General features: G+C 34.8%; 2 protein-coding genes across 8 annotated transcripts in view; both read left to right on the top strand.

Moving 5' to 3' along the window:
• Positions 1-1899: 1899 nt before the first annotated feature.
• Positions 1900-10993, top strand: LOC113037836 (neuromedin-U-like). 4 transcript variants are annotated; one of them, XM_026195182.1, is made up of 10 exons: positions 1900-2105; positions 4258-4313; positions 4733-4780; positions 5650-5709; positions 5919-5948; positions 6214-6264; positions 7525-7599; positions 9783-9836; positions 10353-10412; positions 10593-10993. In XM_026195182.1, exons 1-9 carry the CDS (start codon positions 1973-1975, stop codon positions 10386-10388), a joined length of 543 nt encoding a protein of 180 aa, XP_026050967.1. In that variant the 5' UTR covers positions 1900-1972; the 3' UTR covers positions 10389-10412; positions 10593-10993. The 4 variants fall into 4 exon arrangements, with proteins under 4 accessions (XP_026050967.1, XP_026050966.1, XP_026050968.1 ...); XM_026195181.1 differs by having other exon boundaries at positions 10570-10713; XM_026195183.1 differs by lacking the exon at positions 6214-6264 and having other exon boundaries at positions 10570-10713.
• Positions 10994-14169: 3176 nt separating this feature from the next.
• LOC113120992 (circadian locomoter output cycles protein kaput-like) overlaps positions 14170-26365 on the top strand; it is a 50558-nt gene continuing 38362 nt past the window's right edge. For 3 of the 4 annotated variants that reach the window (XM_026291174.1, XM_026291175.1, XM_026291176.1), the window contains exons 1-2: positions 14170-14300; positions 23071-23169. The gene's annotated coding sequence lies outside the window, so the exon portion shown is untranslated. Of the gene's footprint in view, positions 14301-14391; positions 15088-23070; positions 23170-26365 lie in introns of those variants that run through there. The other variant, XM_026291173.1, reaches the window with a different exon arrangement.

Genomic DNA, 26365 nt, shown 5'->3' with positions numbered 1-26365 from the left:
ATGCAAAATATTGCATGTATGTTTGCCTTCCAGAACAGCATTAATATGGGATTTAAATGTTATTACTTAGCTCATATCTGTCATAGTCAATTCATACAGTGATACTTTTCTTGGTGCAGGTTCAAAATCTCAGGTGGCATCTGTTTAACTGTGTATTTATCAAATGTACATTTATACTGCAATAGTGTATACTACCACAGAGGATATATTTTGAGGAATGATTTTATAAAAAAGAAAAAATATATTTCAAACTTTAACAATATATATATATATATATATATATATATATATATATATATATATATATATATATTAATAAACAGCTAAAACATCCTCAGTGCTAGTGCTTTTAGTGTTTCTGTTTACACCAGATGCCATATAATATTTGCATAAGCATAATTCAATTATTTCCAGTGTCTGAATGTGTACTGGCACTTCAGACCACATCTCACAGTTTCAAGCCAGTTTGGTGACCTGTAAAGCTAGATCAGATCCATTAGGTCCTGGTGGTGCTTGTGCCGTTATGTTGCTCTTGCATAAGCACGTCTCAGCTGACGGTAATAACATTATCCCAAGGTAGACTGCATTTTGCAAAAGCAAGAAACTGTAGTTGTTAAATTGCGTTTATGTGTTTTATGATTAAAAATGCAGGGATAATCTTCATTAATTTTTTAAATTAAGCAAGTTGTTATTTCCTGGTTCTGTTATGTCAGATACACAGTGATTATGTGGCCGTGGCTTAACATATCACAGGGATATTTGGAAAAATGGTCCAAAGAACATGGTTTGTCTGCTTTTATTCTCTATCAGGTCATCATGTACAAGCAACAGTGGTGCATCAGATTCCCCGTTTGAACACCAGAAGATAAAGGATTCGCAAGGGAAATACATTTGCAAGAAACACAATACATTTTATTTTCTGAAAACTGTGTGGCATTTGCTCTAAAACTAATTTATAACCCTTGTGGTTTAGTGATAATTACATATTCTACAGATACGTAAAATCCAGAGGAAAAGGGATTCAAAGCATAGGCTATTTACCGACATTTGAGTCCAGTTCTTTCCAGAAGTGATAAACTAGTTTTATTAGTTTGTACTGGATAATGTGTAAATGAACATCATAGTCTGAATAACCACCAGGATTTACCACTCTACAGGATTAAAAAATAATAATAAAATAATTTCTAATAAGTACTGTTTAAATCTTACTATAGAGCATCCTAAAGTTGGTCCTTCCTACATTTATAGAATCCTACAGAGTATAATATTTTGGTAATTGGACTCAATGGGAACTTTAGTTCGGTGACCCGAGCCTGGATCTCAAACTCAAACACACTCTTATTTCTTACAGACCGACTCTGGAGAAAGACAATGACAATGGATAGCTTTGGACACATTCAGTGTGACTTTGTTTACATTATTTACCCCTTTGTTTTGCCCATAAACATAAGAAACCATAAAAAATGCTCCTCCGCTTTGATATAATGGGCATGTAATGACTGTTGTAAACCAGAGGAATTACTATGCATATTTAATGAGTCTTTAATGGTACGCAGACCAATATTTATTCAACGTTTTTTTTTTCTCTCTGCTGTGTGGTCCAAATAATAAAGCTGGTGTAAAACAAAATGAATTAGTTACACCGGGAAGTTTAAAATATGATTATCTCATTCTCAGTAAATGTTTTGTAATACAACAAGCGATATTATATATCTAAATACAGTAAAACGGTCCTGTAAATAAACTGTCCTGTTGAAGACTAAAGATTTTAGTTTTATTACTCATAGTAAGTTGTCCATTTATTCTACATCATCATTTGTGCAAATTAATCACGTGCTGGGACTAATACATCGTGACGTACTTTGCAGGTCCGTTTACGAAGAGGGTGTGTAACTCTGAGCGTTCTTAATGTTGTCAGTCAGGCTGAGAAAGCAGAGCAGCAGACGAAGCGGCGCGAACTGAACACGAGAGCATGAGGAGCAGCAGTCAGTGTGAACGCGGAGCAGCTCAGAGTCCGAGTCCGAGTCCGAGCGCGATGAGACCAGCACACAACTCAGCCCTGATGCTCGCTGTCCTCTTCATCTCCGTCATACCCATCACCACAAGTAAGTCTCTCCTTTCACCTGAGTAATTAGAAGAACTTACCAGAAGTTTGGTGGCCTATACATTGTCTCTAATGAGAAAGCTGATTATTTATTTAAATCAAATTATTCATTACATTTAGCCTAATGTTGGTTCTAAAGAGCAATTGGATCATGAAAATTACATAATATAAATTAAATCATATAAATTCATTAATACAAATACAAATATTTTAAAATGTGTCTGTGTGTGTGTATGTGTGTGTAGCATTATATTTTTCTGGAAACCTTGATAATCAAACAGTAACAATCAAAAATAAACTTATTGAGATCATCTCAAACAGTAATTTTTAAAACCAATCATTCATTACATTTATACAATACAATCAATACCTCAATACAAAAATACATTTGTTTCATGCTAAGTGCACTGCAAAATTATTTAACATCTTACGTATTAATAAAAATACCCTGCAGTTGTAATTTTGCTACTAAACAGTATACTTAAAGTTGACTAAATTGGAAGAACTAATTTTGTGCTTAATGAACTTTAACTGTACGGAAGTAGTTTGAAGTACAGATCACAAGTGAACTTTAGGTGCACTTTAAATATCTAGCATTAAAAGACTGAGATTATTCAAAGATCATACAATCCTCATCAATAGTGACATTTTAGGTTAATTATTAAGAATAATTAAGAAATGTGCATTGTGCACAAGCAGTTCTCCAAACAAAGTTTAATTATAATTTTGTATCAGTAAGTCTCAATCGAAATGTCAGTAAATATGTTAATAGATTCGCACTACACTTAGTATGAAATTTTTTTAAATATATTACTTTTTTAGGGTATACATAAAAGTGAAATTGTATAAATGTACAAATCTGCACAGTTAATCACATGGGATTAATTTACTGATGAGGATAAAATGTTTTACATATGTATAAAGATCAAGCAGAAATTACTTATTGTGACAAATTTAATGGATGTAATACATACATTTTGCAACAGGTATTTATCTTGTAAGTCTTAATATAGACTTTTTATTGATTTCATGATTGAAAATAATTGTGATCTTTATTAAAGGCTTAGAACTCTTGTCTGTGCTGCATTAGTGTGTCAGTAGATTGTGTATCATTATGATGCATGTGATGAATTCTGTTAAAGTGTCTTGATAGGCTGAGACTAATTAGCACAATAAAAACTGCTGGATGCTTCCTAGTAAACCTACAAAATGAGATTTTGATACATTTATGACTCATTTTGTGAATAATCATTACACCATAAGGATTAAACTGATCATCGTCTTGATCATATGCAGTACAGGAATCAAGAATTCACTCTATACACCAAGAGCAATATCAGCTAATTAGATTTAGTCATGTAACTGATAATTATGATGTCACTGAGATAATTATTGTGAGAATATTACTGTACAGCGGAGACAGCAGTGATGTCTCAAAAATTTTATAATTCTTATGATTTAATCACTCTTATGATAAAAAAATCCAGAAAATGCCAGGGGAGATGCTAACAGATTAGTAGCCTTGAAAAATATGTGACTTATGTATTAATACACAGATAAAATAATACCATCAGGACTGATTGTTAAATGTCATAAGAGACCCATAGGGTCATGAAGATGCAAGTTTATAACTTTTTTTTTTAAATGTCTTTACTATTGTTTTTGTGGTTGTTTTTGACTAGTTACAGCTGAATGATCTCACTTTTTCCAGGTCTTAAACAGGTCCCATAATTCATTCACAGAAAACACCTTTTGACAGTAATGGTTCAAAAACGAAAGCCAGATTGAGAGACCTATACAACAGATCAATAAACAAACTCAGTTAAATTGAAGCTTATTCCATTGAGGGAAGAGGTCAAAATCACCAAAACAACAAAATCGATAAGCAGAGGTAATTAATTTCAGAGCTGTACAACTAAACCTCACAAAGATTACAAATTGATTTCACTGGCCAAATAATTATGACCAATGGAGACTTTGGAATCATTATAAGTGGATAAAAACTACGCTGTGTAGAATTCAGTGTGTCAATAACATGATTTTTTCCATGCAAAATTCATACAAATGTTTCATGTTATTAATCTTCACTGTACCTGTAACACTAAATATTATTATTGGAATATATGTAATAATGATTTCTGCATGGATTGCAGGTGCTCCTGTGCTCTTGAATCCATCTTCAATAGAGCATGAGCAGTTACTAACCCAGGTGTGTATGATTTACTGTCAATAGACGTCCTTATGAGCTCTTTCATTTTGACCTTATAGATTAACTCGCCAAATAAATCTCTTATACTGCCTTCAGTTATATACAAATTTCCTGAGAGACAAAATTGTATTATAAATGGCTTATCCCATATTTGTTCAGTTTCAATACCTGTTAACTTTACTCTCTAAAGTGATGATTACATCTGTGCTTTGTTTACATGTGCTAACTGTGTGTACGTGAGAAATTACATGGCTGAACCCGGGGATATGAAAGTGTAGTTTAATGCATGTTTATGGCCGTGGGCTGAAATGAACAACGCAATACATAAATGACGTGATCCATTTTGAATTTGATCTTTGTATTTGCTCTTTGAATCTTCATTTATGCAAAATTACAGCTGCATTTATCTTTTGTTGTAGATAACTGATCTGTGCTCGTTCTACCTCTCCGCAGACCCATCTTTCAGAGTGAGTAATGCAGCGTTGTTGCCATTTGCAATACAATATTATTGAGGAACCAAACCGAGAGTGGATTATGGTATAAATGTAAACGAGAAATATAGAGAAACTTTGTGTTAACTGAGGGCTAACAGCTCTGTGAATCCCAGTGAACCAAGTGAATTGTGCTTTTCTATAAGAATTAATCTCAATAATGAAACACTGTCAACAATTTCAGTAAGGCTAACTCATTGTGTTCTGGACATATTGAACCTTTTTGTCAACTTTTTCTTTTGATTAAATTTGTATTTCTTCATGGAACTGACTGGTCATAGGCCTCAAGTGTTTTTGAGAGACCAAGTCAAGTCACCTTTATTTATATAGTGCTTTACACATAGGGATTGTTTCAAAGCAGATTTACAGAATCAGTGATTCTAACTTCACCAAATCCAAATTCTGCTGGAAAGCCGCTGTAGCAAGAAATTATTGACATTAATTCAATTCCTATCAGTTCATTTGTTGATTCAATTCAGTTCAATACTCAAAAATAAAGTTCAGTTCAGCAATAGGCATCTCAAATGAAGGCAGTATTGTTTTAAGCTCAAGTCAATTCCATGTTGATTCATTTCAGTTCAATAACAGTGTTGAAGTTGCAAAAATCATTAATAATAAACTAATTTGAAGCTATAAAGCAGCTCTCCAGAAATCTGATCCATAAAACAAAAGTAAGTTAAAATTTAAGAAAACAAGGTGGCAAAAAGATTGAATGCAAAAAAAAAAAAAAATATATATATATATATATATATATATATATATATATATATATATATATTTTTTTTTTTTTTATACGCAGTAAAAGGCTTATACTTTTCACTTACATTTCTTTTAACCTTTGCCAGACATCTGATGTCCTGGAGGACTTGTGTTTCCTAATGCTGGGATCACTGCAAAAATCAGAGGTGAATATTATTCATGCCCACACGCAGTCAGCACACACAGAAGATTTCACAAATATTCTACACATCATCGCCAACCTTTGCATATTTGTTTTTATTCAATAGTTAGTAGTAAGTTAATAGTTAGTTAGTAAATATCAAATATGGGTCTAGTTATTAATATAGTAATGCATAGATTAATGAAAAGACAATTAATTATTATGTACATGCAGGAGATCACAGCTCGAGAGACCAGCAAAAGGGTGAGTGTATGACATTTGAAGTCTTAATTTGAGGTCGTCTCACACACGTTCAATGCAATGACAACATAACCTCAGCATTATTTTATCTTTGCCTATTCATGTATGTTTGATTGTAATTGTATGTTTATTTTACATGGGTAATGTCTTTTTTATGGATATTGGGGTTTTTATGGATATTTTATGTTTTTATCTGTATTGATTTGTGGTGTTTGTGTAACTTCTGTGTTTGGGTTTTGTATTTGTGTGTCTATACATGTATGTGTAGTTTTTATTTCATTATACTAAACCGAATGGTGCAGGATTGTCAGATGGGACGGTAGGTTTCCTCACGGGTTGTTTAAGTGTATGCTGTTACTGTTGCTATGCTGCACTGTCTTCAACAACACACCCAACTGCATATCGTAATTAGGGATATAATACTCATTAATTAAAGCTCAAGTTAATTAAATAAATTGTATTTGAGGCCACTGCACATTTCCCTTTTGGGCCAAGGTAATGGAAAAATCAAAATGCAATGTAGCCACATTCTTAGGAAACTGGATATAAAGGATAATGTAAGTAACTACAAAATAAATCAATAAAATAAAAAACTTGACAGAGTGATCTGAACTAGTCACACAGCTACTAAAAAAATATTTAATAAATAAATAAAAAATAAACACTTGGATATTAAAAAAACATTTAGCTTGAAATTATTTTATCATTTTACCTGTATATTATCTTAATATTTCCACTAAATATAAAAAAATGCATCTTTATTATTATTTTCAGATAATTATCAGATTATCACCCTACTACAGTATTTAAAACGATCTACTCTTCAGTTCCCATTGCATGCATGTAACATCTGAAGTCCTCCTTGACAGCCTTCACACTTATGACAGAAACAGAAAATAATTTCAATGATTTTACAAATTACTTTTTTTCTCTCCAAAAAATAACCGAAATGTTATAATTTGCACTAGATATTCCATTGAAATATTAGATTTTTATTATTTTTTTTTTGTGTGTGTGTGAATTAATATCAGAATTTTGGCAGCAACGCAAACCAGAATAAAACCTAAAATTACTCTGTAATTTTTATTTTTAATTTCAAAATTATTTTACATGTCATTTTGTGTTGATGCTGTCAGAGGAAGTGTTCAGTGTTTTTTCCTCCAAACTGTCCATTCCTTGCATGTTAACCACATTTTCTCTTTAAACGTGTCATACAGACATTTATTGATTCATTTTACATTTGAAAATATTTATATGCCAGTTTTCAGATACATTTCAAATATGCAGCCAAATGTACTGCATATTTGTAACAAATTGCTATATGTTGCTATTTAACACACCCTCACATACTGTATGTTGTGATGTGATCTGGCATGGCCTGCATGTGATTGCGTTTTTACTGAACATCAATGCACCGCGTGTGCAGAATGAACACTGAGTCGCACTGAGGACAGACACGTGTGTATTAAATGAATCCTCTCTGCGACCCCTGGCCAGTCGCCAGGAACAAATGTTCATGGTTTTCATATCTCTCCATGTCTGTCTTCATGATCTCTCTCTATATATGTGTATGTGTCAGTCTACTGTGTTGCACCCTCTTCTGGAGCTCATACCCCAGCTTGCCAGAAGAAGAAGCAGGAGAATGAAATTAAATGTATGTATCCTGCATGCTTACCTTCATTCAGACTAGCGCTGTGAGTAGACACCCTGAGAACCACTAAAATAACAGCTAAAGCAATATTTAGTTTTGGGTAAGTGTCTAAATTCTGGATGTCCAGGGTTGGCATTCAGAAGTCAAGTTTAGCACATTTAGCTGTACTAAACATAATACAGTATATGGTCACCTAATTATGTAATTGAATAGTGCATACATTTTATTGAAGAGTTTTCCCATGGTCTTGGAAATAAATAGTGAGATAAATAAAGTATCCATTGTTGATAAAGAGTCCATTGTTGTTAAATATTAAAGCACTTGTATGTACTGTAGCTTTGTGTATTTCTGGAGCTAAAGTGCCTTTGGAGGCAGCATTCCAAGGCAGGAAGCCATCAAGGCACGTTCAAATCCAAATTCTGCTTTACTTCCTGTCTCCGGAGGAACCTTCTTCTGATGGAATTTTGAAGGCAGCATTAGATGTATCCTTCGCTGCCTTTGATATCCCACAATCCTGTGCGTTCCATTCTGTGATGGTTGAGAAAAAAAAGATGGCGTTTGGTGGTCAGTTTGTGTGTAAATATATATTTCTGACTAACTTTTGAGTTTGTTGCTGCTGTAAAGCAATCCGTCCTTCTGTCAGACTCAAGTAGTGTGCAAGAACCTTTACTCATAGAACAGATTTTCGGGGAGAGTGTGGTTAAAAAAAAAAAAAAAAAAAAAAAGCTATTCACCATCATAGAAACCAGTGTAACCTACCACCAGTATTACTTTAAAACTGATAGCCTATTTAAAGGTTAAAAAAGTACATACAGTTGCTGTGGTAATTGCATGAATAGCTGATAAAAACATCTTAAATGTAGACGGATGTTCATGGAGAGAGACTGAGTGTCTGTTTTTCTCAGTCCTCTGTAATGCTTGGTGAAATGCCATATGCTGTTTGATAATATCTCATCATGACTTGGCTCTAGGGGTTCTTTTCTGACCATCAGTAATTGTTGGATCTAATTAAGTGTTAAGTGTTAATTATTAAAGTACTAAGTGTTAATTATTATTAAAACAGACAGTGCGTGTATCTGTGTTTATACACCACTACCGGACACATATCGCTCTTTCTCTGGTTGATGCTGGAAATAAGGTTGTCTTATTCACTAATTAATTATTCATTTTTGAACTGCACATGTTACCATTCAAAACTTTAAGGTTGATAAGATTTGTGTGTGTGTGTGTGTGTGTGTGTGTGTTTGAAATAAGTTTCTTATTCCCACCAAGGCTTAATTTATTTAACTAAAAACAAATTTAAACAGCAATATTGTGAAATAGTATTACATTTTGAAATGCCTGTTTTCTATTTGAATATATTTTAAAATTGTATTTATTCCTATGGTGATATTTTCAGCTGATATTATCAGTGTCACATGATCCTTCAGAAATCATTCCGATTTGCTGCTCAAGGAAGATTTCTTATTATTATGAGTCATTGTTAAAAATGTCTGTGCTGCTTAATATTTTCGCGGAAACTGTAATTTTGTTTTTAGGATTTTTTGATGGACAGAAATCATTCTAATGACATATAAAAGTGTTCATTTATTACTGCTCCCAAATATTTTTTAAATGATGATAAAAATATATATATTCATTTAGCAGTGTATATCACAGAGAGTATACTACATTTAGTATAAATGTAATATGTATTCATTCCCATAGAAAGAAGACTATTTTTAATATGTACCTTTAATTTTTTTTGTTGTATTTAAAAGTATTTCTGTATTATGTATGCTGCTTGTGCACATACATGTTTTCATGAGGCTGACGTGCATATATGAGTTTGAGTCCATCTAATTGTATGTGCAGGATGTGAAATGGCTCAACCTTAGATTAACTGCTCCTGTCCATTTGAAGTAATTGTACGCTAAAAGTGTTATTGTGCTATAAGGGTAAAAGACAAAACTGAACAAGAGTAAATGACTGCCTCACTCTCGCACCGGAAATGGTCTTGATGGATTTTGTTTGGGTAGATAAAGCTTTTTAACCCCTGACAACACTGCCGTCATCAAACCTTTGATTCATCTGAAAACCTCTGATGACTGAGTTAGTCAAAGTTGTGTACACAAAGTTTGGTAGCAACGTCAGAAAGTGTGGTTTGATATTTGAATCACATCTATATCAATTCCTTCTGTGCACAGGATGAGCTTCAGAGGCCCGGACGGATCCAGAGCAGAGGATACTTCCTTTATCGGGTAGGTCATAATATGAATGCCTTCTTTTTATTGTTCAGCACAGCATGGAAACTGTATGATCTTCTTCATAATAGAAAAGCATTGAGGGGGATAGTTTTCCATAATATTCAGATTAGTTAAAAATTAAAAATACTAAAATGTATTTTTCAAAAGTGTTATTTATGACTCTTAGTTCCTTTCGATTTTACATGATACTTACATACTAAATTGTTTTGTTCATTTTTATTTGAGTGTGTTTTAGTCATTTTGTTATGCATTTATGTTTTTTAAAATGTATTTCTTGTCCCTTAGTTTTTTAAATACTTTACATATTTCAGTTAGATGGCAAAGCAACATTTTTAGTTTTAATTTAAGTTTTGTTTTTTTAATTATGAAAATTATTCAAAGTTTTATTTTTAGTTGACATACCTATACAGTATTTCACATTTTAAATAGGCTATACCATTTTATCTTATTAATTGAAAAAAAAAAAAAAAATACTTCTCTGTAAATATTTATCTTTGTTCTTTTCTGCAGCCACGAAATGGAAGAAGATCTGATGAGTATGTGTAAAACAATAAAGAACTGAAAAGACAGGTATTTAATTTATTTGATGTATTATTACAACTGAGAAAAATAAGTTTAAGCCTTACTTTTTTCAGTTGTGTTTCTTACATGTGCAGTTTAATCTCACAGGACAAAAATACAGAATAATGTCTTTTAAAAAAAAAGCATGTTTTATGAATATTTTCAGCATCTCCAAACCCCGTCCTGCAGGTGTCCTGATCCAGAGCCAGTCAACCTTGAAACGTCACGTTGCTTGCTCCAGAAAACCTCCCTCTATTGAATTATGATGTTGAATGTACAGACAGAATCCAAATAAAGTATTTTATCTGTTCAGATGTTCCTGTTTGTGTAACTGTGCCGTGTCTTTTGAATTAAAAGCATTATAAAATATTTCTTCATTGTGCCAGTGTGATTTTGACCAAACTCACTGTATGGGTTTCTCTGTATATTGGAATGTTACCAAAGAACAAAGAAATAAAACCTTTCCCCCCTTCTCCATTTATTTATTGAAAGCACTAATGTGACTCTGGTTCATTCTCTCTTTCTCTAAATGAATGTGTGTTTCTGTTATCTCGCTATCTACAACAATTAGTCAAAAAGCATTAATCAGCCTTCACTTCCGATCACTGCCATTTTAATTGGATTTGTACATCTAAACAGCATGTTCATGAACTGCATCCTTTCTGATAAACATCTGTTTATTGATTTAGTAGAATCTTGCTGATGGTGTATTGTTGTCATAAACACATATAATGTATTTATTAAGTTGTTGTCATGCTGTGAGGATGAACTTGGGCCTGAAATAACAAAGTAGTTTACGTCATGGATCGTGACTGCATTTTCTTTAAGAAACGGGACACAGACAGAGTGGGAACATGAGAAAGATCACTGGTTCTAGACAGACAGTCCTAGAGGGTACGACTCAAAACACATTAGTCCTGTAGTGGGTGTTTTGTAGGGGGCTGGGTGTGAAACAGGAAGCTTCGGGGCTGTGAAAAGACGTCGAACGCAATCAGTCTGAGGGTATGAGAGGAGTACACAAATGAAACATACACTAGACCTGTTCAGGCTCAGCTTGTTATCATCTAATTTGGGTTACAAACACAAACATTGCTGGTTAGTTGTAAATTGAAGTGACCCAGGACCCTTGAACTCTGATTACTTTCCTCCTTTGACACTTAATACATTTTTATAATAGAAGCATAATAATACCAAAACAATTATCTTCTCTTTCATCCTTTCATCATATTTGCAGTTTTAACTCATGCTCAACCAAGATCATCATTTTTAAGTTAATTGTACACTGAAAAAAAATATTTATTGAATTTAAAAAAATTTTTAAGGTAAGTGGTTGCAATTAGTGCAGTCAAACGATTAATTTCATCCAAAATAAAAGTTTGTTTACATAATATAAGTGTGTGTACTGTGTATATGTAAAATGTATAAATAAATACAAACACATTCATGTATATATTTAAGAAAAATATGTTGTTTATATATCAAATATATTTATATATAATATAAATTACAAAAATATATAAAATTATATACATGTAAATATTTTCAAAATATATACTGAATGTGTGTGTTTTTGTAGATAATACATTTTTTAAATCTTAAAAATAAACAAGCTAGTCCATGCTAGATGAGAGAAAGAGAGAGAGAGAGAGGGAGAAAAAAATAATAATACAATGGTAACAAAAGCCCTTGCGTTCCATAAAAAGAAACTAAATGCAGTTAATTACAATTTAGGCAGCCTAGAAACACAATATTGTAATGCATTACTTTTAAAAGTAACTTTGTCCAACACTGCTGCATTTAATATAAATTTTAACAATAATGCATTTTTATTTAATTGCAATTAACATGCAATTCACAATCAGTTCACACTTAAGAATATTCTTTTAAAGAACATTAAGTATTATTTTTAAAAGTATTATAAAATGTACTTCTTTTTCCACAAAAGAATAACAAAAATTCATAAAAAAGGAAAGAGAATTTCTAAGTTTAAGTTTTGTATATCATTTACCCCAAAAGAGTGTGTATTTATACATTTGCACTAGTCTAAATGATCACTTCTAAAGAGAGAATATGCCTTGTATATATCGTAGAAATTGAGTTAACAGATGAATTTATTATGGCAACACCACCACTGTGTGGTTATTTTCCCACTGCTTTATAGTTGCGCGTGAACATTAAAGCTTTGCTCCACTAGGTGTCACACGATCTCCACTCAGTATAATAACATATCCTGGCAAACAAAGTCGAATCGTTTTTATGATAAAATATGATTATAATTTCCTACATATTGTCCGTAATGAAAAATAGCAGTGGGCTAAACTCAAGTTATCATTACTAGCATACTTTAAATACCTATTAAATACTGTTGTCTCACACACTGACATTTTAAAAGGCTAAACAATTTGCAAAATACATAAAAAATTAATTTTATTAAAAGAATTGCTAAATTAATTTTACTATAAACAACAGAACTGTATCATGGTGAGTTAGATTTGAACATGAACTGATGTCTGCGCGTGCTTTCTACCTCACTGATTTGTATGTCACTGAAACATTTACATGTTTTCACTTCGGAAAATTAGTACAATGGACTAAACGCAAATTATGTAAAGGTTTTTAAATAACCTTCTATAAACAACGTAAAATGGTCTTGGGCCTCGTTTAAAACACGCAATAATTTTTCATCCACAATTGCTCTTAAAATAATGCCACAAAATATTTTTACCTTCCGAACGTCTTTGCTGTGCGCCACAGCACGTCACGCACACGCATCATCTTCCTATTGGACAAGACAACTGTCAATCAACACGTCACGCGCTAAAATTTTCGCGCGCACTGTAGTGGTTTCAAGATAGGTTGACGTGCGTATTTGACCTAATTGGCGCTCGGCCAAAAGAAAGAGCGACACATGTGGGCCAAAGATTAGGAACATTTGTATAACATAAAATTCACACCGAAACACAATTAAAAGATAGCAGGGTATTGTCTGTTTAAAGTTACTGAAACTTTAAAACCGTCACGGAAGCGGTGAAATTGAAGAACTTCAAACAGAAACGCTAAAATCACTGATTGCACTTCACAAAAGGCCAAAACTCAGCAATAGCCTATAAAGACTATAAATGATTTCAGACTGATGAATGTGGGGGATTTTAGGTAACACATTTCATGCATTTATTCATGCCCCCAATTTTCTTTTTATTTAAAATGTTTGCTTGTTTCTTCTTATGTGTTCAAACTCACGTATTCACTTTAAGAGTCGGATTATTTGGTTAAAAAACAACAACACAAATTTAAAAACGTGAACAAACTGGGTTTTCCCAAGTTGTGCCTATGTTTGTATATAGTAAACGGTAAATTTTAAATTAAATACTTCATAAAAAAAAATAACAAAAAAAGTTATACAGTTTTATCCTTTCTTACCTGGTATAAATAAGTCGTTTATGCCACCTCTATATGATTCCCTAATAACATTTGTTTTGTTTTTATGAATTTTCAGTTACCTGTGTATTTTCCCAGTTGTGTCTGTTTTTTATTTATTATTTTATGTTGTATTTATTGTACGCTTGAATGTTTTACTCTTATTAATTTCTATAAAGATTATTTTTTCTATTTGTAATCCCCTTGAAACAGAATAACTTTTCTGGTCCTTTCAGTATATTGTTTTCTATTCAAAAACAAACAAAAGCAACTCTCAAGGATGCTCGCATGCAAAGTAGCAGCCAGGTCTTGCTGCGTGTTGCCAGATTGTGTGGGATTCTGCTCTAGCCTCACTGCGCATGCGCATGGGAAGCCTGGGGTAGGCCCTGCTGTTTTTCTAACTCGAGTTCAATCCTACACTGCCGTCTCAACCAAAACAAGGCGCAAGAAAATCCCCCTCCTAGACGGCAAATAACCGAGGTAAGAAAGCAAGCGGACTTGCAAGATTGCATTATTTTAAGAAAAGAGCAGCGGAACTCCAGTGTCGCGTTTGATACAAGCGTCTATGCGGTGAAAATACGGTGGAATGTTTTAAATGCTTGCCTGGGAAGAATCCGAAGGCCCGGTGACCTACATTTGTTCTACTAGTGTGAGGCAAGGGGAGTGAATGATGTTGCGCTGCCAAATGTTCACAACCGATTTAAAGCCCGGACATCTCTCGTGCATCGCATGATTTAGTCCAAGCAGAAGCTATATCTTTGTGGCTGTGCATTTAAAACTTTGTTGCTGTGTTTATCGGCTATGCACGTATAACCCGGTTTATATTGAATTACGCGCGTTTGTCAGTCTGTAAACTCGCGCTTCTTCAGGTCGTATTTTAATCTGTGTTTCAGTGAGCATATCGATCAAATAAATCGGTTTGAGCGGATGCACGAATATCTGCCCGTGATCGCGAATCGACTCGTTTATTTTACTATGCAGTCTGAACGTTTCAGCGGGATTGCGAATCCGAGGATGGGAATTAAATCCAATTTGACCTGACCATTTTATCGCAGCTCTGACAGAGCAACCTGTAGCGAGCTCGGCTGAATATGTACTGTACATCCCGTCCTTTTTCTAAGCACAGCGCGGAGTAAGCAGCCGCACACAGAATTAGTTAACAACATCTTGGAGATTTGGCCATTAATAGCAGCTTTGCGCATCGTCCGGCTCTATTAAATTATCATGCGACCGGGGAGTGAAGCGACAAAAAAAGAAGATAAAACCGGTAATTAATTGCTTTTGTTTAAACGGGTCGTACTGCATCTTTTTGCGTGTATGTTTCTGTTAATTCTCTAATTTAACGAGAATAAAACGGTAATCGACTGGCAGCAAGTAAGAGGTGTTTCGGTTTCTCTCTGAAGGTGAATTAGGGTTATTTGTCGTTGAAGCTGTATTTCTTATGGACTGTGCTGGAACTGAATGGACGCGTTTAATTTTATATTTGGTCTATCTCATGTGTCTGTAAGCTAATATGATTGTTGGTAATATTGTTGAAGCATAAAAGCGCCTTGCTATTGTTGTTGTGTCTGATAACGGCGCGTCTAAATGCCTAATGTTGTCTTGGTAGGCAGTTCACTAGGTTTTTGTCTATGTCACTTATTTTCACACACAGCTGCCACTGATTAATAATTTTAAAATTGAACCGAACCCTTAGTTGTAATTTCAACCATACAAGCTGAACGCGACGTCACAAAAGCCTTAAGCCTTAGCTCTTAAATATTGTTATGCACAAAAATTTATTTATGCCATTGAAATTAAAATAAAGGTTGCTGTATTGATATATCAATAAACGTCGATTATTTGCAGATTATTTGGCTGATTCCAAATCAGAACTAAAACATGAACATTAGTATAATTCTAAATATATATAGCCTACATGATTGTATTAATTTAGGTGCTGCTTTTTCTATATACAAGTATTGTTTTTAATATTTAATATTCTCATTATTGAGAAATTCGATTTTTATTTTCTGAACAGTTAAGCTAATATATTTAAATTATTATTTTTTTTATTTTGAAGCTCATTGGATTCATCCATTGCTCAGCATTCAAAGGCAAAATATGATTTACACTGGTAACATTTTAATTTCCAGTTCTTCTGATACTTTCTAATGTAGAGTTAATAACACTTTAGAATAAGGTACACATATTCACTATCAAATAAGACTTTTCCCTCAATAAACTCCTAATTTGCGGCTCATTAATAATTAGTAAGGTAGTTGGTAAATTTAGGTTTTGGGTAGGATTAAGGGATCTAAATTATGGTCATGCAGAATAAGGCATTAATATATGATTTATACATAATAAACAGCTAATATGCTAGTAATATGCATGCTAATAAGCAACTAGTTAATGGTGGGAAAGGGGAAAGTGTTACCTAACTTTTTCTTTTCTTATAAATCAAAAGTGCCACTGTATGTCATGGGCATTGACAAAAATACAATGTCAAAAAATGACACACTGCATCTGGATTTGAATATAAGAGATATATCCCATCCGTCCCCACTGTTAATGGTGCCTCTGTTTTTAGGTTCGCTCTGGATAAGGTGCGTTCGTTTACCACCCAACATTTCTTATCAAAATAGCTTGTGTGTACACGTGAATAACACTCTGTAAATAAATGAAACTGCCGCATGATCCCCATAAAAGGAATCCCAGAAAACAGGTTGTTTTTCACCTTCACAATGTGGATCAGCAGCAGTCCTTCACTGAGGTGGAGGGTGTTTTTCCTTTTCGTGATTTTTTTTTTTTTTTTTTGGCAGAGCAGTTATTTGTCAGTACATTATTCCTCTTTACAAAAATGTAACCACCAATTTCACAAAAAAATACTACAGTGTTCAATGTCAAGGTAAATTATTATTGGATCCTTCGTACAGTATAATTATTATATTTATTTATGCCAGTGGTGGTTAATATTTAATGTAAAAATGGAGTTGCACTGTTGTTAAACTGTCGAGAAAATCATAAACCTGCCATGCTTCCTGTGACTTTTTGAATGCCTTTGTGATTTATTTGATTTGTTTGTATATCCCCCATTGTAAGAACCTTTACATTGTTTGAACAAGTCCAGTCAGTGATTGAATTGGTCATGAAGTTGAACTCTGTGAGGGCATTCAGGGAGAAGTCAACTGCAATGTCACCCCAGCAAAGTCATGCCCATCCGACTTAACAGGTTTGGCCGATATCGCTTTTGACAGCGTTTGCAAATCTATCACAACCTTGCACCCTACTTTATCACATCTGCAAGTGTGCAGCTTTGGCTGAACTGCTCTGGCTTTTGTTTTATGCATTAAAGGCATGACGATCAAAGTGTAGGTCAAAAATATTAATGAGAAATAAATGAGGCGTGTGTTTATATGTTTAGGAAAGAAACTGTCATTTAGGATGGAAAGGCTATAGCGAGCACAGGAGTCAGGGCAGGGCAGAGTGCGTGATTTGTAACAAGACCTTTCATTCAGTGGTTTGTCACTGTACCCTCTTGAATTCTTTTATCATTTACTATTACATGAAGTCTAGAAAAGTGGGTCTCAAAGTGTTTTTTTTTTTTTTTTTAGACTGGATGACTTTGTAATTAAGTCTTTTGACCTATAAATGTCCCAACATTGAGTTGATCAAGCCATAACAATTACTTGTAAATCAAACCTAATTAGATATTAAATGTTATAATTTGGCCTAAATGAAGACCATGAATTTGTTTACTAGAGAAGGAAATGACACTGAGAGTACTTCGCGAGGAGTGGAAACTGTGATCAGAATCATTTGAAATGGATGTGTACTGTTACTTGCCATGAAGAAATTATTATCAAAGAGAGACTTTGATATCTCATTATGTGGTCCTGTGCGCATTTCAGATCAAAGTTGCTAAGTCTTCGTGTTAACATTGCCTCCAAAATAAACTCTTGGGTTAATGTTTTAATTTTCTGGGAAAAGTGTTATGGATTATGAACTCTGTGGTTTGGTATGTGGAGGCTGGGGATAAAAGCAAGCATTCTAGTAGCAGACGCAGACTACACATGGTGGCCAGTATGTCTTGGCAGTAATATTAAAGCGTTGTTGATCTGGTCAGTTGGGTTTTGAGGGCTGGGTCACGCTTTCTGACGTCTAAGGAGCATGCCATTGGTTAAATGTTCACACATGAAGAAGCTACATATTGTTAATGACAAACATGCAAAACGTGTATTTCACGTGTAATGACAAAAATACAGGTGAAATATTAATTAATTGTGGCAAACATTCTTGGGATGTAGGTATCGTTTATAATGAGTAGCCAATATTATGCAGCACAACTGTTTTAAACATTGAGAATACAATTTAATAATAATAAATGTGCAATGAGCAGCAAATCAGCATATTCGAATGATTTCTGAAGGATCATGTGACACTGAAGAGGAAGAGTGAAATTCAGCTTTCCCATCACTGGAATAAATTACATTTCAAAATATATTAAATTTAAAAACTGGGTAACACTTCAAGGACCAATTCTCACTGTTAAGTAGTTGCTCATTAGCATGCCTAGTATTAACATATTGGCTGTTTATTAGTACTTAAAGCACATATTCTGCATGACCATATTCTATAGCTCGAATCACAATACCTAAACTTAACAACTACCTTAATATGAATAAGCAGCATATTAGGAGTTAACTGAAGCAAAAATTGTAGTTAATGGTTTTTTAATAGTGAGAACTGTACCTTAAAATAAAGTGTGACCAAAACAGTTATTTTAAGTACTGTTTGACTGTATTTTGAGACTTGTGGTTTGATTTCTCTTGTCCAAATATACCCATAAAAGTATAAACTTCTGGCCACCCAGTAATTCTCGAAAAGCGCACTAAACAGATCTTGATTAACCTACTTTGATTTGCAAAGATATCTTATTGTACTTGGAAGGCATTACAGAATACGTAGCTGCTGATACAATGCCGATCTGACCTTATTGGCTCTGTTCGGTGTCAGGCTTTTGATAACAATGTGTTCATGGGGCTATTTACGTCTGTACAGGAAAAAATATTAATATATAAAATAACTGTAGGATATGTAGCAAATGTCATTTTACAAAATGTAAAAAATGTATTTGTATATGTGTACATTTACACTACAGTAAATAAATAGATACTCAGTGTTGTTCGATATTACTTGCATGACTAATGTTAACGAATTCAAACTTCAAATGTAGTGTTGCCAAAATCTATGAAACAGATGAAAATTTTATAAATTGAGCCATATAGTGCTTCTTACTTCCTCAGTTTGTGCAAATGGCCTTTAAAAGTCATGGAGCTACAAAGAGATGGAAGCTGACAAGTACTTAGGCAAAGTTTCACCACTTCCTGTTTGGTCTTGACTGTTGACTGGGCAACCAATGGCAATAATAACATTAGATATCTTATGTTTTTTCCTCTCTTTTCTATCATTATCTTCTTCATTTAGGCCTATTTAGTATTTTTTCCTAAACTTACCTCAGAGCTATTTTCTCTTTGTGCCTTTGGTTTATTTATAGACGTGTTTGTTTGTGTACTTTGGCCACTTGTGAACATTGTTAATTGTGTTAAAACCATATGCTTATGGGGCCGTTAACCGGCAGTTCTCCGATGTTTGCTTTCCACTTTGAATGATTTTGGGTCAAGAGGCCATCTGAGGTGTTGTTGTCTTTCATGCCGCCATTTCATAAGACTGTCTGAGGGCGTTAACACTTGCGATTTTATAAAATAAAAAGCTTCCAGCGTTTCGGTTACAAATAGCAGCCGCGTGCGTCTTTGATTGCTATAACAACTGCTCCAACAGTAGCCTAGCACTGTATGCTGCAGAAATGTTGAAAAAGAGTAAAAAGTTGGCTCATATGTTGCCTTTTGAAGAAAACGAGGAGGAGAATGTCAGTTCACGACGATGTTTGTGGGTGGGCGACATTATACAGGGGAGGAAACAGTATGGTGCTTACAATAATTTAGTCCAGGAGTTCCGGTTGAATGTTGCTCGGTTCGTAGCATATTTTAGATCAAGTTAGATACAGCTTAAGTTAGGTCATTCAACTTCTTGTGCTCCGAAACTATTACGAGCTAATATACCGGCTATCTTTTCAATTTTTCTTGTTGTTTTGTTGTTATGGAAACGACTCACCACTCGCTTGTCATTGGTCAGCTGACAAAAACGCACTTGATGTAGGGCCATTTTTTTTTTCAACTTTAAAAGACGCTATGAGCTGCAGAAAAAGATGCCGGCGGTGGCGTTTTAAAAAATGCTAGCAGCTTAAAAAAAGGCACCAAGTGTGAACATAGCCTGAGATTGTCCTTCCTGCTTGCCAAATTACATTCAGTTCAGCCCACACAGATACCAAGCCCTCTAATGAAAATTAACTTTCCGTTAGAGACCTTCAAACATCTCCTGTCCATATCTGATCTGCTCATGTCAGTCAGTCAGAGAGCGATGGGAATGGTTGTGTTTTGATGACGTGTGACAGTAAAGGCTTGTTTTCTACACCGTTTCCCGTTTCCTGGCAGCTGATGCCTCTAATTTCCAATCTGTAATTGTTCAGAAAAGTTACATTTCCACTCATGGTAATTTTATTGGGTGGTCCAAGGCAAACTGGAATTCCCTGGCATTTGAATTTTTCCACAGTCATCCTACATTTCCTCCTTGCTCTCTTCAATGGATGAAACTGGAGCCGATATCAGTTTGGTTTGGCAGTCTCCGAGGGACGCTATGGCCCGATGCTGGGTGCCAGCCTTGTGTCCAGAGGGACATGTGGCTGCATTGTGGGAGTGTGGGTTGGAGTGACGAGTCCTTTTGGATGCCCAGAGCTCTCAACATCCACCCACTCCACCCAAACCCACATGTATGCATGCCTCCATCTGCTCTCTGCTCGAGAACTTGTTTCAGATCAAAAGCATATTACACTTAAGTGTTGGCAGTAAAGCCCATTTTGGTTTACAGATGTCTTAATGTAGCAAATGTAGCCACTGATTCTTTCTTCCATATTGTAATGGACATCCAATTGAAATTGGTTTTTTTTTTCAGTTTATCGGTTGTTGATTGGATGGAGGCAGATTTGTAGGAAAAGGTTTTTTTTTTTTTGTGTGTGTGAATAAACTTATAGTGATCGGTAATTTTCACCAGAAGATTGAACAGATGAATCGTTCACAGTAAGAAAGTAGATTTCAATGCGATTTTAATGGTGAGGTGAGTAACATCCTTGCCAGTGGTAGAAAATGAAACTGCGGTATGTGCAAGTGGCTAAAAATAGCAAAATGGTTAAACGAATGGTGTTTAGGGCTGTAAAATCTATTAGATTATCTTAGATTAGAGTGTTTGAAACTCCATTGTTTTTTTTATCTGTTCTGTTGTTGCTTGACAGTTTTAAAAACATCGTAAAAGCTTTAAAACATTGTTTGTTTACAATGTTTTCTTCCTTGCTAATGTTATTTCCGGGTTCAATTTGATTTACCACCATGTGGACTCAATAAAGCAGTTTTATCTTTGCCATTCTAAATTTGATGAATGATTGCTCTTTTGGTTCCATATATAAGCAGTGGTTTGATTTTATCAGGTGCTTGGTTTTCTGGACGTTGTAAAACAGTTGGCAAGGATCCATCATCTACAAAGTCAAAACACTTGTAAATAAAAGATGACATATTGCAGGGGAATATGTCATGTGTTTTCATCTATTTGGGTGATTGTTGATTTGCAAGCTAGGGTTTTATTCTTTTAAAGTTTGGCTTTTTGCCATCTGGGGACATAGCACACTAATTATTCAATCATAATTTATAAAATAAATGTTGTGTTAGCTCTCACACATATTGATGTCATAAAATCATGAAGTGCAGAGTGCATCGTTATTATTATTATAAGTTATAGTAATAATAGAAGTAGTAATAATAGTATTTATTTATTGTGATATTAATAAATAATCAATAATTTGGTCATAGTTGTGCACCCTACAAAAATATTACTATATTCTAATAATAATAATAATAATAATGATCTTGATTAAAATATTATTATTTATTTTTTGTTGAATTTATGTATATTCTAGAACAGCAAACCTGGAGGGTTTTATTTACAAGATAAAAATAATAAATAAATAAAATAAAACAAAAATAGTGCAGTCATTTTTATTAAGTTAACTTGTAAGTAAGTGCCTCATACAAAACTCACTAATGTGGAAAACACACAAATGACCAGAAGAGCTGATTGTCAGTCTGGCAGATGAACTGATAATAAAATACCCGGTTTTTCCGTACTGATTTTCCATGTGTTAGGAAGTTGTCTTAGTCAGCCAATCAGATTCAGGCTTGTCATGTCAACTGTAATTGCCTTAGTAACCATCACTAATTAGCAGACGTTCCTAGACTGTTTAGCGTCCTCAATACACAAACCAAAAACCTCTTCCTAAGACAAGGCTATATTTCTTCACTATTTTAAATGATAAACCGTTATAGGTCACCTCCTAAATTTAAACAGGCAAGCTGTATTTTGCTCAGCCAGTTTGCTGATATATTTAGTCACCAGACACTTTAATCCGGTGCCACTAACAGTACTATAATTGCTGTGTGATGTCCCTCTAGACATTTGGGGATAGTGGAGACCAGGGGGTCAGTTTACGCTCAGCTTTTGTCTGTACGTGTTACCGCCTCGAATCAAATTGATTTTATTGTAGTATTTGGATAAAAACTGAAAAAAAAAAAACTTTATGCTTCTGTATTACAAGCCAGTTCTCACCTCATGTTCTCAGCTCGATCTATGTTTAGAGGTGAAAAGAGTAACAGTAAGATGTTTGCATGGAGGGACAATTATTTGTCACACTGCAGCGGGAGTCCAGTGATTTGGGTGGGTGTGCGTGTATGTGTGAAGACTCAGAATGACCCAGATGTTTTAGTTGTGAGTTCATCTCTAATCAGAACCTCTAGGACGAGCAGAGAAGAGAGCGGGTGGATGCAGAACATTTCTCAGAACTAGACACCGGTTCTGTACACATGCACAGCACACACGGCAGCACACCGCATATATAAACCGTGACCTGGTTTGTTGACACATTTCAGCGCAGAATAATAGTCAGCAAATTGTGACAAGAAACGCATTCAAATATTCTTAAAGCTAACTTGGATGATCACTCAAATCCTCACAGAGAGCCCGTTGTCTCTTATGCATTCAAACGGTTTCATTTCTTCTTTATGCTCTCAATGATATTGTCATTTTTTTCATTTTGCCTTTGCAGGGTTTCCATCACCAATGGATTTGAGTTTTTGTGTTTGGACTTAAAACACTCAATGACAATCTACAGGAGCCTTTCTGCAACCTTCCCAACCTAAAGAAGGTAAGATGGAAAAATGGTGAGAACGACTGTCTCCGGAATGAACATTAGTCAAAGACATTATTGTGGCTGGTGAAGGTGTTGAGTAAACATTGTTGTTTTTGGCTGCTGCATCACATCCGTGGCATGCTAAATGTAGTTCACGTGTCCTGCGTGAATGGCTACTTAGTTCTTTTGTGCTAGCTTCATTTTATTATTTCGATATGATGGCCTGTGTGCTTATGCCAGTGTTGTGATTTTCATGTTGACTGCATCCAATCTTGCTGAGGGTCTGACTCACTTAATAGCTTAATACCCTGCAAGCCCTGGAGATGAAACCACAATTGGCAGAACTGGAGAGAGATGAAGCACAGCGTTGATTTGTGAGGAGGATGTATTTACTTGGTTTTATATACACATGACATTTTGCTTTTCAAAGGGAATGGCAGCCACATTCTATAACTAACGTGAAGAGCTAAAAAGATGTATTTCTTAATTTTCACAGAATTTGTCTTTGTTTTTTGCACTCTTTTTTATGATAGAGACAGAGGGATTGGAACTGGTGCATGACGATCCAAAATCAAACTCTTGCCTTCTGCCTGTCTATGTTTCTGCTGCCTATTGCAGAGAAAATAATTAAATTGAGGAGATCTTCCATGCATTTAAATGACACTTTTATGTTTTTTTGTTTTGTTTTTTTATTATGGTTTAGTATTAATACGCACACATTTTATGTTTTCTGTGAGATGATATTACAAGATGTTTTCTGTTTTAATAGATTTTACGTTGCAATTTATTTCTGTGATGGCAAAGCTGAATTTTAGTTGGAATGCTTTTCTCATTGTCTTTCAGATTTCGCACAGCTGTTTGTGTAGACTGCGTTTTTTTTTTTCAGGCCTGCTGTGTAAATTGCATGAAGATACCATGCTTGCGTTTGTAAATGATGTGTGTAGCACTGAGCGCTGCTTCTGTATTTCCATGTGGATGGATGTAGCTGCAGGCTACAGTGCTGTTTGGGGATTCAGAACTGAAGAAAAACTCCCCTGGAGAACCCACATACGCACTGTTTCCAGTGATCTCAGTGTCTAGGCTTCAAACCACCTCACGTCACACTCGTCTCTGTGTTGTTCTCTCACTAGGAGGAAAAGAAGTGATTGTGCGCTAGGGAAAAGCGGGAATTGGAGAGGCCGTATGACTCGGCAGAAATCTCCTGCCCTCCATAAAAATACATTGTGTTGTTTTTGAGACCACAAAACTCTTTTTTTTTTTTTTTTGGCTCCAAGGATGGCATGGCTTTGCTGACGACAGGCCTTCATCCCTGTGGCATCTAAAGCAAGCCTGTCAGCTGTATGCTAATTTTATTTTCTGGCCACTAAAGACCTGCAGAATATTTACGCATCACCATGTAAGTGTAGCCTTTGTGTGTTACCGGTTCTGTGGGGGAAAACAAATGCTGGTTACTGTTCTTACATTCATTTCTGTGGGGAACGTGATGAGACATTTTGTGTGGATTTAGTTATTTTTGGAGATTTGGCAAATATTTCTAAACAATAAAAAATGATTTCAGTGGATAAATAAATAAATCCATATAGTACTAAGAGCTAAGTTCACACAGACTGATTTTGTGTTCCACTACACTGCTTTTAATTTATGTGTGTGTGTGGGTGAATGGCCCCTAAATGTGCATGTCTTATAGAAAATATTATTCATCAGTGACACTTTCCAAACTACTTTATGATAAATTGTGTTAATATAACGCTGTATCTGGTAAAACGCTAAATGATTGAAATGTGTAGGGTTCTGCTATATTTCAAATAAACAAATGTGTGCCATTTATTTTTTTCTGTGGAAAATCTGTGGAATTTATCCACGGCAATCAACTTCTCTCATTTATTTTGCTGGTGAAAGATCAGTTATGGATTAAAAAAAATGCTGAAAGTGTAAGAAAAAAACAAGAACACTTTGGCTATTTTTTTTTTTTTGGGGCTATATGTCAATGAGTAATCATGGTGTGTGTGTGTATATACATATAGTGTATTACAAGTGTTGTGTATGCCATAGTTAGTTACTTCTGAGGAGGAGAGCGTGATAGTAGATCATAACTGTCACTGTGGCACTCGTAAATCTTCATCATGTTTGTTTTTAAGTGTTTGTGCTGACAAATTTTTGGGCTAGTAGTTGTTTTGTGTAGCATTTATCATTTAGCTTGATTTTGAAGAATTACATATGGCAGTTATGAACGATTAGTGGATTATTCAGCTCCTCTTGGCGCCTATTATTTATGTATTCGCGTGAAAGTGGCGTTTTTGTGTGTGTTCTGAGTCATGCAGGCGTGACAGGTGAGTGAGAGAGAGAGAGAGGAAGTAGGATGTTTGTCTGCGTTTGACCTGTGCACACGATTAGCCGCCTTTAGCCTGGGAGAGGCTCACGTGAGCTCAGCTAGAACAATATATCGAAGCAAACAGGTTCACACGTGAGGCCTTCAAACTCAATCACACAATGTCATTTTATTTGCCCTTTGTTATTTTCAATTACCAAAAATAGCTTTCTAAAATTGTAAGCCTCATATTTCTGCTCCAAAATTAAGCCCCACTCACTTCCATTGTAGGCATCCCACAATAAACTTGATTTTTTTTTTTTTTTTTTTTAAGTTATTTATATTAATATTTGTGATAATCTGCGTTATGGAACAACTGCTGCTGATTGAGCTTAATTTACTGAAACTGGAATATTCCTTGACCATTTTTTTGACCTCCCTGAAAATATATACATTGATATTGAAATTATTATTTTTTTTTTTTTGAGTATCCTGACCAGCTCAACCAATGGCGTGAATGTCTTTAACCGACGATTGCAAATGGGAGGAGTGCTTGGGAAACCTGTTTTGGATTCCATTTTGGAGTCATTAGCTTTCTACTGTATGTCAATGCATATGCTTATGGAAGTGAATCAATGTGTCACCTGCATAAACAGACCCAGATCTTCTCTGTAAGTTTGAGCAAATCTTATTTAATAAGCAGTTTTGACATCTAGAAGTCACCTTTTTTTGCCTTCAATCCTCGTTCCATTCTCCCGTGCTCTCTGCCTCCCTCTGGCTGGGATCACGACTGACCCACTTGGCGTCAGTGCCAGCGGTTGGCTCCTCGCCGTTTCTCTGAAAGACCAGACCCTCAGCCGCAGCAGCTCCACCAGGAGGCCCTCTGCCAGCTGCGTCGTGAGG

The sequence above is a fragment of the Carassius auratus genome, chromosome 20 (assembly GCF_003368295.1).
Source record: "Carassius auratus strain Wakin chromosome 20, ASM336829v1, whole genome shotgun sequence".
Taxonomy (NCBI): domain Eukaryota; kingdom Metazoa; phylum Chordata; class Actinopteri; order Cypriniformes; family Cyprinidae; genus Carassius; species Carassius auratus.
This window is presented reverse-complemented; position numbering and strand designations above follow the sequence as displayed.

What these genes read in the sequence shown, in the direction of transcription:
- LOC113037836 (XM_026195182.1), top strand. Translation starts at nt 1,973, where the DNA reads ATGAGGAGCAGCAGTCAGTGTGAACGCGGAGCAGCTCAGAGTCCGAGT. An exon ending in CGTCATACCCATCACCACAA is followed by an intron (nt 2,106 to 4,257) that starts GTAAGTCTCTCC and finishes CATGGATTGCAG; the next exon opens with GTGCTCCTGTGCTCTTGAAT. An exon ending in ATGAGCAGTTACTAACCCAG is followed by an intron (nt 4,314 to 4,732) that starts GTGTGTATGATT and finishes CTTTTGTTGTAG; the next exon opens with ATAACTGATCTGTGCTCGTT.